The 14555-nt window shown below is 38.6% G+C and overlaps 1 protein-coding gene across 1 annotated transcript in view; it reads right to left on the reverse strand.

The window, feature by feature from the left end:
* The window catches only part of LOC117336294 (excitatory amino acid transporter-like), a 64003-nt gene that overhangs the window by 28360 nt on the left and 21088 nt on the right, over window positions 1-14555 (reverse strand). Inside the window, exons 3-4 of the mRNA XM_033896783.1 lie at window positions 14033-14155; window positions 10829-10916 (exon numbers count right to left, since the gene is read on the reverse strand). Coding sequence (XP_033752674.1) covers window positions 10829-10916; window positions 14033-14155 — 211 coding nt within the window. The remainder of the gene's footprint in view (window positions 1-10828; window positions 10917-14032; window positions 14156-14555) is intronic.

Below are 14555 nucleotides of genomic sequence, written 5' to 3' on the forward strand. Positions count from 1 at the left end.
AAACAACTTGCAAAAGTATCAATTCGGAACAAGTTTGATGTGCAATGAATAATTGGTACGTGGCGATTAAAACGCCTAAAAGCACATACACCTGTGATGTTGTGACAGGTGTGACGAGCGTCTGGACCGTATTTTCACAGCTTGTAATTGATTAGCGGTATCCTAGCCCACTCGTAGTCGAGTACGCGTAATTGTCAGAACATGGTTGTGTACATATTTTTATACAGGGCAACCAGCATGGCAAGCTTGGTAGATATTTTACTAAGTATAGTAATAATTATAACAAAGACACTCAATTTGAATCGAATATGTCCGTTTATTCTATTAAACGACAAATGCTTCAGAGAATACCTCTTTCGATAACAACATATCATCTCCAAAAAGTCTTAGATGGCGGTCGAAGCCCGCAATAATGATTTCTGTAAATGCTTACAGTACACATGTTGTGTGTTGTAGAAATCATCCCCCATCCGCAGCAATAGTGGTCAGCAATATCTTTTTAGAAAGGTGAATGACATGGAAAATGTAAGCGTTTATTCCAGAACCAAACAACAAAATAAACTACCATGTATCGAACACAGGATTAAAGAACTCTGTCATTCGTTACTGCACACAAATCTGTTCATGTATAAACGTACGTTCCCTACCCAATGCCCACAAGTAGTGGATATACAATTCTGGAAGCTGAACATATTAATTTCCATGATATACCACCTTTACTTCCCGACCATATGCCCGGAAGAAATGGATGCTAAGTTAACAAAACAGATAGGAAAATGCCGAGTGTATACTACATCATGACAACTCAAGGTGGGTACAAAGTAGCATACAAAAATACCATGTTGCCTCCTCGACCCTGTGACGGTGGGTACAAAGAAGCATACAAAAAGACCATGTTGCCTTCTTGACCCTGTGACGGTGGGTACACAGTAGCATACAAAAAGACCATATTGCCTCCTCGACCCTTTGACAGTGGGTACAAAGAAGCATACAAAAAGACCATATTGGCTCCTCGACCCTGTGACGGTGGGTACACCGTAGCAAACAAAAAGACCATATTGCCTCCTCGACCCTATGACGGTGGGTACAAAACAGCATACAAAAAGACCATATTGCCTCCTCGACCCTATGACGGTGGGTACACAGTAGCATACAAAAAGACCATGTTGCCTCCTCGACCCTGTGACGGTGGGTACAAAGAAGCATACAAAAAGACCATATTGCCTCCTCGACCCTGTGTCAGTGGGTACAAAGAAGCATACAAAAAGACCATATTGCCTCCTCGACCCTGTGACGGTGGGTACAAAGAAGCATACAAAAATACCATATTGCCTTCTTGACCCTGTGACGGTGGGTACAAAACAGCATACAAAAAGACCATATTGCCTCTCGACCCTGTGACGGTGGGTACAAAGAAGCATACAAAAAGACCATGTTGCCTTCTTGACCCTGTGACGGTGGGTACAAAACAGCATACAAAAAGATCATATTGCCTCCTCGACCCTGTGACGGTGGGTACAACGAAGCATACAAAAAGACCATATTGTCTACTCGACCCTATGACGGTGGGTACAAAGAAGCATACAAAAAGACCATATTGCCTCCTCGACCCTGTGACGGTGGGTACAAAGAAGCATACAAAAAGACCATATTGCCTTCTTGACCCTGTGACGGTGGGTACAAAACAGCATACAAAAAGACCATATTGCCTCTCGACCCTGTGACGGTGGGTACAAAGAAGCATACAAAAAGACCATGTTGCCTTCTTGACCCTGTGACGGTGGGTACAAAACAGCATACAAAAATATCATATTGCCTCCTCGACACTGTGACGGTGGGTACAAAGAAGCATACAAAAAGACCATATTGTCTACTCGACCCTATGACGGTGGGTACACAGTAGCATACAAAAAGACCATATTGCCCAAGCAATAGGTAAGTGTACACAATAAAAACCTGTAAAATAGTTCTTTGCAAGAACTCTTTCGACCCTATCGCCAGATTGCACAATTTAGAATATATTTATGAAATACACCTTATATCAACTTGACTACGACTCTGTGTAAAATAACACGTTCTGGTGCAAACAAAAATGAGGCAAAAATACAAAATATTTATCATTGTGAAATATGCAAACAATGCACAAAAAATTACTACAGTACACTTCTCGACCCTATGCCCAAAAGCTATAATGCCACGTCCAGCTGGACCTATTACAACGGCTAAGAAGACCAAACTTCCTGACCCTATGCCCATAACCTTGATAACACAGAAATGGTCAAATATCATAGAAGGTTGGCATCTTGATGTATCGTTTAAAAGCTAACGAGTGCCAATTTGGGGTTTTTGTCTGGTGCACCCATTGCAGCTGCATGACTGCCTGCACCTCTTCTGAAACTGTGGCTGGAATATGGAAGAAGTGCTACTCCTGTCCAAACAATTACTAAATTATGAATAATTTGTATACAGTTCGGAAAACAAATGGGCCAATTTTATGACCGCGCAGCTTTAAAAAGTCATGGAGGGCAGCGACTGGGCAGATAGCAACATTAGTTGGTTTACATTGTACTGCTAAAAGGAAAATAGACCGTATGTTACAGCGACCCTTAAATGATTGGAAACGTGAATTCGAGTTCGGAGGGACAGCCATTGGAATTATGCAAGATTCTAGCTGAATGACGTGAGAAGCTGACTTATTATAAGGGTCATTTTTCCAACACGTAGTAACACATGAAATGCTAGTAGAAATATATACCTAAGAAGGTAAATCTGATAGTTTGTTTGACATACAAATGGAAGTGATGCCACTGACTTAATTAAATAGGGTTAGAGGTGAACGACTTTCTGATCGTGACTCTTTGTTAATAACTTATGATTAATGACTCTGTCGGATCAGAGCAGCCTGTCAGTTTATTCAGATAACCAATAGCTGCAATATACGCAGAAATCGTGGATGAAGATAGACCGATTTCATACAGATGGGTAACAAAATAAGCCAATGTACCCACTTTAGTAGGTATGATAGAAATAGCTTGATTGGTATTCACAAGGAACTGTTGTAACAACTGGGTACGCTCTGTTGTACGTGTGCCTTGTTTGGGGTGATGATGCTTTGGACAACAGATGTACTAATGACCTACTCAAATTGTCAGGAGGTGATCCGGAATTTGCGTGAGATGCCGTTCCATGTGAGGTGCCGCTTGTCGGAATAAGTCCACCTGTAAACGAGACAAATGGTCAGCCAAAACTACTTTTACCAGGAATGTGCCTTGCTGGGGTGCCAAAGTGGGATCTTTGCTGGTCTGTTTGTTGATACTATCGACCACAGCCATATTGCCACAGTGCAAACGACACATTAATTGCATTAAGACGGCCCCTAATTAGTCCCCTGCTGTTTGAAAAACGGGGGGACTTTAGGTTTACCCTCCGTCCGTCCGTCCGTCCGTCACGCAACAGTTGTCCGGACAACTTCTTCTAAAGTACTACTCCGATCTTAACGAGACTTGGTATACATGATCAGCATAACATGCAGTTGTGCATCCCACATTTTTTTTTTTCGAAAAAACCATTTTTCAAAATGGCCGCCGGCTTCTAATTGGTTGAGGCTTGTCCGGACAACTCCTCCTAAAGTACTACTCCGATTTTAACGAGACTTGGTATACATGATCAGTATAACATGTAGTTGTGCATTCCATATTTGTTTTCACAAAAACATTTTTCAAAATGGCCGCCCGCTTCTCATTAGTTGAGGCTTGTCCGGACAACTCCTCCTAAAGTGCTACTCCGATTTAAACGAAACTTGGTATACATGATCAGTATAACGTGTAGTTGTGCATCCCAATTTTTTTCCCCCGAAAAAACATTTTTTTCAAAATGGCCGCCGGCTTCTCATTGGTTGAGGCTTGTCCGGACAACTCCTCCTAAAGTTCTACTCCGATCTTAACGAAACTTGGTATACATGATCAGTATAATGTGTAGTTGTGCATTCCACATTTTTTTCCCGAAAAACCATTTTTCAAAATGGCCGCCGGCTTCTCATTGGTTGAGGCTTGTTCGGACAACTCCTCCTAAAGTACTACTCCGATTTTAACGAAACTTGGTATACATGATCAGTGTAACATGTAGTTATAAAAATAGGAAATAAATAGGTGCAGTCCTAGCTCAGGCAGGGGACTTTGTATTGCTGTTGCAATACTATCCATCCTTGTTTCAATTGCCAATACAATGGCAAACATTTTTTCACTGTAACTTTGGTAACAGGTAAAAGACGATGGCCAACCCCCCCCCCCCCCCCCCCCCCCCCCCCTAAAAACAGGATGTTTTGAAAGTGGTCCCAAAGCCCAGATTGCGTGCATCAGTGGAAAATTGCAGCTTTGGTACAGCAACCCATCTATCAGCCAAAATCATGAAAACTCCGTTGAATGAGTCAATGACAAATTTGCCATGCTGCCAGATAAGCTTTTGCCTCCCTAGACAGACGAATATGATGGCGATGTTTCTGCAGACCACGTGTCGGGCTAATCATACGCCGTAAAAAGTACGACCATGAGACACTACCTTACAAGCAAAGTTGAGCAATCCAATTAATGAGTGTTGCTCTCTTAAAATTACCTTCTTGCGACTGCTGTAAAAGTTGGCGAGCTTTGATAACTTTTTCTTTAGAAAGTCTAGCTTCCATCTTTACACTAACTCAATGCATAAAACGGTTAAGAAATTACAGGGGTTAACTGTTTTAATTTGTTTGATGGGAATGCTGGTCTGATGGCAAAAACTTTAAAAAAAAAGTGAGATCCCCCATACATTTAGTACTATAAACTGGTGGACGGACAAACAAAACATTATCCAGAATATGAACCATACCGGCAACCAGATATTTGTTTTCCATTACCCAATGTATTGCTGAGCTTAAAACTTCCAAAAAGCGGCATGAAATGGAACATCCCAATGGTAAATGTATCAAAATAAAATTTGCCATCAATCTGGAACCCTAATAGTTCATAGCCTTGGGGATGAATCGGGATAAGCCGAAAAGTCGACTCAATATCAGATGTTGCCTGTAAAGATTCAGAACCGAAGCTTTTGGTGAGAGAGATAGCATCATCATTAGTTTGGTAAGATAGTGTCATCTGAGTCTATACCACCATTGATAGACGATCCATCAGGATATCACAAATTGTTTATGACCAAGCATGACGGAATTCATTTGGTTCCTTTTTTTGGAACCAAGACTAATGGAGAAACCTGAAAATTTGAAAAAGGAGGTGAACCAAATGGGCTTTGAATGCGTCCTTGCCGAATTTCTTTATCAAGCTCTTGTTTTAAAACTGTGATGTTATCAAGTGCAGATTTTAGATTTTTCGAAAACCTAAAAGAGCGTGGCCTTGATACTGCATGTAATACAATCACGTGTGAGGTTTAGATTGGTTGGTTGAAGGTTTTAATCTTTGTTCACTCAAGTCAAGTCCGGTCCCAATCAGCTACGTCACGCACCCCTGACCGCCGGTCAAGATCTGTGTGCCACGGTGTAGCTACTTAATAGGCCTAATTAATCCCTTATATAATATATTAGGCTATACATAGGACGAATTGAATTCATAAGGTCATTTATTAAGTTTCATTCTTTATTTTTATAACTACATGTATGAACTTGTATAAATCGACAAGTTATTTTACATTCGTCCCATTTTCAAGGATTAATCAAAGTTCTTCAATAAGAATATAAACATCCTACCAACCTGTTTTCTAAATACCCATTACATTTTCCCCCATCACCAGCGTCCCCACTCGATCCTATTGTAAATTATTAATCCTGCATCAGATTCTTCCTTATAACGTTTAACGGACATCCTTTAACACCCTTATGTGTCAGTAAAATGTTTCGTCAAGGCTGGTGAATGTTCAACTCGTCAAGTCTGGTGAATGTTCAACAGTTATCTTGTAAGTCCAGTTATAGGTATATTATAGTACATACAATCATTAACAACATGTTACATATTTGAATAAATTACTTTCTACATGTTGAACATTTAGTTAAATTCAAAATTATTGATAAATGAGTTACATTTCCATAAAAGGTTAAAACCATTATATTAGTTATCGATCAACAAGCACATGTCCCGTCTGACATTTACGAGTTCCTGCTATAATGGCATTAAACCGAAGTTTCCACACGACATCTTGAGATGAAATAAAACACTTTAAACACACCTGCTATATACAACCTAATTAAAATATCCAATATCGGTAACACGTGGTTAAATTATTAATAATTATATACATAAAATATAATGTAAGTATTTACATAAGAATATGTCATTTTATGAAATGATTTAACAAGTTTTGTATCTAAAGTCAACTCTTGTGTTTGGTTTGTTGTGTCGATGGTTTGTGGAATAGGCAAGTATTTGATACAACCAACACGGAAACCGAACTATCGTGATTTTTAGCTAAACATTGAAATTGGGAAACCTTTAGATATAACAATGGAAATAAAAATTGTGGTGTCTGGTCTGTTGTATTGACCATCATTGGAAGTGATAAGAGTTGATATGACCAACACAGAAACTGAACTCTCGATATAATAGATCAGATGACCGTGTTCATGATTCATGAACTAATTCAAATATTTGAAAAAATAATTCAAATATTTGAAAAAAAATTGAATGCATAAAAAATAGAAAATAAATAAATAATAAAAATGAAGCACTATGATGACAAGGAAAAAAGGAAAACCATCAGCAAATATGGGAAAATACGACATAGGATATATATGACATTTTTAGAAATATATTTTTGAGACACACTCCTTACTGTAGACCCCTCTTTCTGACTCTCTCTTTGTCTCTATCTGTCTCTCTCGGTCTCTCTCTCGGTCTCTATCTGTCTCTCTCAGTCTCACTATGTATCTCTCTGACTGTCTGTCTGTCTATCTCTGTCTGTCTGTCTGTCTGTCTGTCTGTCTGTCTGTCTGTCTCTCTCTCTCTCTCTCTCTCTCAGTACAAGTTAACACCTCACTTTTCATCTCTCTCTCGTCTCAATCTATCCTGTTTTTAGTGTTATTTCTCTACTTCTCTCTCTTTTTCCTAATCTCTCCCTCCCTCTGTCCTGCACCCCTACTTTTTATCTCCCTCTCGCAATCTGAATTTATCTAATTTCTTTCTCCACTTCCCGCTCATTCCTATCCCATCTCTACCCCCACCCCCTCTACACTATCACACGCCCTCTCTAAATCTAACTTTATCTTTGTTTTCACTCTTTATTTATTATTTTTAAGCCCACAGGAAATTAAAAAAGAAATACGTACAGTATGTTTTATGTCACATTGTTACCATGCATTGATGCTGAAAATAAACCTTTTCCTGAGTGCGAAAAAAAAAGAAGAAGAAAAAAAAAAAAGAATATGTCAAGCCAGAAATTACATAATGAAATTCCTCTGATTAAAGTTCCACACTAAAATAGTATGTTATATTTACAGATGACTTCTCATTATAAGTGATCGTCATCATGGAAGTGCACTTCCAGTATAATCGCTGGCTCCGCAGCAGCTATAACACAGTTCTTCAAGGCTTTTGTTTCTCCACAAAAACAGTAATATTTCCTTGTCTCCCGCAGAAAGTAGATCCCAGAATTCCTTCCTTATTTAACCCCTAGTGTCCGCATGATGGATTTCCGACACGCGTGCTTAACATGTAACAAAAAAACCGTCAGTAAAAGTTCCATGTACAAATTGAAAGTAATCACTTGGATAACCTGTTAAATGTGAGAAAAAAAAAAAAAAACCTGGAGCATCAATAGCAGTATGGAGGTTATGGTTTGTTTGAGGTTTGTTTTGTGGGCGATGATTTGGGATTGTGTTGGCCTGCCCAATTTGACTACTTTTAGAGGTGGAGGATTGCGAAGTTAAAGCATTTTCTACCAATTCCCGATTTGTTGAATAACCAACAAATTCCCGTTGGAAAGTTGTTTCCTTTCGCTAGAATGGGATGCTGAAAAAGGGTGGGGGATCGTGTGACCTGTTTCAAACCCAATGGCTATCGCCTCAAAATAAAACTGTGCATATCACCCCATGACAAATTGCGATAAATTTGGTGCCAGTGGTGAAAATGAGTATCATAATTACATTCTTACAGCAATTCCCGACATCCTGTTGAGTGTGTGTATTATGTCAGCGTATTTCATGAAAGATGGAATATCGTACGCATGAAAACCACTGCTCAATGGTTATGATGATGATTTTTTTGCTTTGTTTTGGAACAATGGCCAATTCAGACCCATTCAACTGAATCTTGAATTGCTCACTATCTGATGATTGGTTTAAGAGTGATCCGAACCAATTAATATCCGAAATCTTTAAATTCGTCTGCGTGAATTTTGGCTTTAATTTTACTGTCGACATGATGATCGAGAGGTCATGAAATGCTGTTATAATTGTAAGAAGCACTAAACTGTCCTTGCATATTCTGTACTATCTCTGTATTGGTAATAGCACTGGGCTGAATGTTCTTAGGCACATATCCATTGGAATTCGGAAAGGAGGATTAGGTCGGAAGATGACCTTGATGGGCCACCTGATGCCTCCGCTGGAATGATTATTTGTTTCTGCCGATGTTGGTACAAGACCTGCTGGGCCATGGCAATCGTAGGCCATGAAGGGTAGAATTAAGTAGTAAAGTAGAAATACTTGTACATATCATGAGCAGCTAAATGGACACCATCCCTACACATATCCTCGAACACGCCATCTTTAAAACCCTTATATTTCCAATAAAAACAAATAGCCTTATTTACCAAGTCAACATTTTCATTTTATATATTTACAGGTGTAGATCTTGTCGTCTGTCTATATAATATAACTACATGAATCCAACCTGCGTAACTTGGAATCCTGCCAACAACCACTTAGGTATGGAAAATAGGTCGGTCACCCTCGTGTCCTTCACACTACACGATCTAGGTAAGTTCCTCCAATCTGAGGCAGCTGAAGGCTCATCGCCCTGAATAATGTTAAGATATCCACCGAGCATACATATGATGAATTCTACCACCATCCTGTCCAACACAGGTGATCTGAACTTGGTCGGAGACAAATTCACGATTCGTCCATGAACAACACAACGAATCGTCCAAACATTAAACGAAATTATGACCAAGTACAACAACATAAGCCAACTCGACACGGTCAAATACAAAGCTTACAATTGTAAACTACAGTTTAAATAAAAAAAACACAATTTCAGAAGTTGGCCTTGACCGTACGAACCTTACTCCACCATGTTTGTCTTCAGCCTCTAAGTTAGATCAACTGCGTGCTAGGTATTTATAGTGGTATAAAATAGCGACAAATTAATGCGCGACCGAGATACAATTGACTGCGTCACTCGTCCCTCAAACATGCCTCCTTCCATAATCAATACAATATTTACTACATAAGAAAATTCGTCTGCCTGCATAAATGACATTAAAACAAGTTTTAATTAGTATTTAAATCATGTTTGAAGATAAGACATGACTTGCGACATACGACTGGAAAGTAAAATCACAAGGATCTAAAGCACTTCATTTGAAAGATTAGCATATTAATATCAACATCCTTTCTGTGATTGAATTGTAAGCAATCTAACAAACAGTACAAAGCCTTGCCGTGACGATGATCAACATATCGCGAAAATGACGTCGCAGTAACATAATTGTCCTCAATCATTATCATCACTGCCTTTGACTCATTCGTAGCACATAGCGAAGCATTTCCGTGATGCTGATCAAAATGACGTTACAATCACGTCATGTGATCGTGACTGTATCCATAGGCTCTTAGATGCAGTTCAGATTTACTCTGAGGCAAGGGGAGACACAATAATAATGACATCATAATAAAGGTTTGGAAGTTATGGACTCGTAACCTTCAAGTGAGCTTGGTAAAGTTGTATAGTGGGGATACAGTGTAAATGTAAATATTCTGTGATAAACCAAACTCATTAACTCGCAAAACGTTACAATTGGCTGTGCAGCTCGCGATCGCCTACTGTATCATAACACTGACCACGGACGGCTGATCACGATCGACGGTGACAATTTCTAACAAAAACGAGAAAAGAGTAAAGGATGTTACAGAAAGGAAATTTATCAATCTTTTCAACGATCATACGCATATTTTTCTACATCCATCAGAGTTTTATTCATCGAGAAACGTAGGCGGGGTCAATTTTTGGTCAAAGAGTTCTTTATCATCCATCTGTATATAATGAACACCGGGGGTGCCATTTCTACCGAATTTTAAATCTAGCCCCTAAAACGTCTGTAATATGCTATATACATAAAGGGAAGGTCCAAGTACACGTGGACTGTAACACATTATCATGTCGTTGTGGATACATCGCATCAATGAGGTATTTTTTAAGTTCTCTAAATTCGCGATGCATGAACTGGGTTTTTTTTTTTTTATCTTGTCGATTTCTTGTGTATTTAATTATCCATGCAAGGAAGAAACAAAGATTTATGATGATGATGATAAAATGGTTTGTTGTATAAATATCATTATCAAGAAAGTATCTATGACCTTAACGAATTCTCGGCTTCACGGTCATATGCAAGACCATGAATGTGGCATGACTATAGGTCACGTGGTAGACGCTTTCAATTTCCTGTAATTTCGATTTGTTGATTTCGTAGTCCTCCAGCAATACCTTTTTCTATCTTTGCTAATGTTTTGTCTAATATCATGATGTAGAGTCATGGTTTACATGAACAGAAATGTAACGGTGACAATGACTCTACAACGGGAAATATCACAGTTACGTATAACAGGCTCCACAATAGCAACCCAACTCACCTTATAAGATCCGCGAACATATCGTGTGGCTGTACAGCTCTGCTGATAGTTCTAACGTGTATTTCATCGTCTATTGCCATTCCCTCACCTGGAGGAGAAATATTTGATATCCATACGGAAGATTGATTGATTTCATTGATTACTATTATTCCATATCAAACTGACAGTTAACCTTATTTACACAATATAGTAGACAATATAAATGCTATTTGAAATACATTCACAAAAATGTTATTAACCGGGTTAATAGTCAAATATGCTATTTACCCGGAATGAGCTACATGTATTTAACCCGCATTCAAATTTTTCGGATCGTCTCTACCGCCCTCCATCGTGATAAGATAAAGTCCGAAAGCGCTTTCAAATCGTTTTCGAGACCAAGACGAAGCTGACACAATCTGTTTACTAAATTGTTCTGGCTTTATCTACAATATTCGATAATCTACATGAAAAAGTGGTAGAAAGGATTGTTTATAAAAAAAATCATGATCAGCGCTTACACACAAGTATAAAATGTCTGTAAACTGAAAGACAATCTTCGGGGAAAAGCATTAGGAACACTGGAGGATATAAACACTGGTTCGAAAGATGGACTAATTGAAATGTGGTTAGAATAAATAGTTATTGTAAGGGTATTTATGGAAATAGCACTTTTATTAATAGTTATAATACGTCTCCTCCACAATTGAGGGAATGACAATCGAAATAAAAGTGCTGTTTCCCTCACACCCATACAATTACTGTATAATATCAGGGTGTCACGCTCGCATAACTAGATTGGTATATATGGTAAGTATTTTTGTGGTGTTTCTATGTGGGATGTATGTAGGGTTTGTATTTAGTGGTGCGCTACCTATAAGTCGGACCTCTCTGTCAGGTAAGTATTTTCGATAAGGCGCGAGAGATACCAGATGACGGACGATCGGTAAGGCACGCTCTGGACGGAGGATCGTTCGAGGTATTGGAGACATTGTTATATTTGTCTCATATGAGTGAAAGCACTGAAAGCTGACTGTGGTAAGTGTTTGCCCTTTTTGGTTTATATTGCCCATGTATTTATCCGATTGGATTATAGTATTTACCTGTAGGAGACCGGTCAAGCATTTATAGTTGATGCGGTCCACTCGTGCGTGACTGAGTTGTTTACGTGTATGTTTGAATTTCTATAACTGGTTATTGTTTTATCTATATGTTATAATGGTAACTATAGTATCAATAAGCTGTATAAGCAAGATATTTGTATATCAGTCATGTATTAGTTGTATACGGGCCAGTTATTGTCATGTATTTAGTGTAAAGTAAGCGTATGCGTTTTCTATAGGTATGGAGGCCCATAGGTGATAGACTGTAATTATTTATTGTACGCTGTGGACCCGCATGTTTACCTAACTGGTAATTCGCATAAGTATGCTATATTATTCAGTAATTATAGTAATATTTAAGTAATGTTATTTAATTATCATGAATTTATATATCAATTCTATATCTGGAAACCCCAGTTTGTTAGGAGTGTAAATGTATGGAAGCGCGTAAGTGAAATAAATATCTAGCTCTTGTATACGCGAAGAGACTTTTAAACTACCTGGAATATTACGGATTTCTAGAAACTATGTCCTATTTCTGTATTTACCAGCTTTCTACCGTGGATTATCAAGGGAACTGGGTGAGATGGACCAGCCAACACAGTAACAGTTTTGACCATGACAGGGTCATCTACATGTGATAGTCAGTGGCGGTATAACCCAGCCTTGTTTCCCGGTGATGCAGTTGACTCATAAAAGTCAGTGGTCAACAGTTCGACCTACATGTATACCTGTATGGTTTCCATGTGGCAGTGATGATGATTCCGATATCGGCTGATTGTTATGTTAACACTGAAGTGTTATGAGATACTGAAGTATCTACATTTACGCTCAAAGCTGGTAACTCATGTGACGTGATAAGGACAGAGGACCAGAGGAGTTGATTTGAAGGGAAGAGGACAGAACTTTTCAAAAGACTGTATATGTCTTTATGTGTAGTGTGAGTGCGAGTGTGTGTGCATTTTGTCTATATAATATTCTTATAAATACTGTAAATAAATATGTATATACTGTACAGAATGCTTTATTGTGTTATCAATACTGAGTATGGCTGTGCCGCTCTGACCACAGTTGCACAGGATAACGCGTCATTGTTGTAGCTCCGAATGTGGAGACGATATCGATGACTCAAGAATAAAAATCAGTCTTAGTTTTAGCTCACACATATGGACGTGGACGCTTGAAATGATTTGATGCAGTTCAAGTTTGGTATCTTACCGGATGTTAAGACTTTATAATAATTTCAAAGTGTTTTCTTGAAGGACGCTATACTGTTAACATCGTTCTGTTATATCGACTTTAGTTTCTATATGATAAAGAGCCAAGCCCCAGTATCATCAATATTCCTTCATCTCGAGGAAATTTCTTAATTTCCCCCCATTTTCAATAGGAAAGTATTAACAGAATTTAAGTTAAGCTTTTTGATAACGATTTTTCTCTTAAATCCAATAATACTTTCCTATGAAAACAAAGTTTAAGGGATTTCTGAAGTTAAGGGAAATTGGTGAAACCGGTGTCAGCTGGTACTTCATGAGTATCACATCAATCCGTATAACTATACCATACCTACCTGGTCGGACGATGTATTGATACTTACCTGGTTGGAGGATGTATTAATACTTACCTGGTCGGAACGATGTATTAATACTTACCTGGTGGGACCTGGATGGAGGATGTATAAACACTTACATGGTGGGACGATGCTGAATTACTTACCTTGTCTGATGATACTTACCTTGTTGGTCGATGCTGAATTACTTACCTGATCTGGCGATACTTACCTAATGGGACGATGTATTAAAACTTACATGGTGGGATGATGCTGAATTACTTACCTGGTGGGATGATACTGAATTACTTAACTGGTGGGACGATGCTGAATTACTTACCGGGTGGGACGATGCTGAATTACTTACCTGATGGGACGATGCTGAATTTCGTACCTGATCAGATGATGCGGATAACCTATCTGACTGGATGATGCTGAATTACTTACCTGATGGGACGATGCTGAATTTCGTACCTGGTTGGACAATACTTACCTGGTGGGACGATGCTGAATTTCGTACCTGATCAGATGATGCGGATAACCTATCTGACTGGATGATGCTGAATTACTTACCTGGGCGGACAATGTAGTAACAGATGATCCCGGTCAGTGAGCCCACAGAGTTGGCCAGTAATACCAACCCTAAAGATAGTAAGCTGATCCGGCCGTGAGAGAGAGGGTCCATGGTGGCGGTACCTGTAATACCATTACGACACGTATTGTATGAAAAATGGAATTCATTAGGCGCTTGGAAAAATTAGAAGAGTAACACATATCATTGCTATTAAGAAATCACACTGTTAAATACTCATCAGTCAAGGTAAACATCGGTAACAACATATAATTACCATGCTACTCAAACTCTATTTTTCAAACGTTGACTGCATTGTAGCTAAATTAACCATTAATTGCCAGACATGTAAAATCGTTATGACAATAAAAAAAACTATTTATGCTTTCTTTTGTTCAAACTGTACAGCACAGTACGTGTAAAACTGCTAATACTACACGTATTCTCAATGTTTATCAAATTATTCAGAACGGCACCATCAAAACTATTATACGTATCAACATACTTTATGCAGACACATTTAAC

This window comes from Pecten maximus, chromosome 10, assembly GCF_902652985.1.
Source record: "Pecten maximus chromosome 10, xPecMax1.1, whole genome shotgun sequence".
Taxonomy (NCBI): Eukaryota; Metazoa; Mollusca; class Bivalvia; order Pectinida; family Pectinidae; genus Pecten; species Pecten maximus.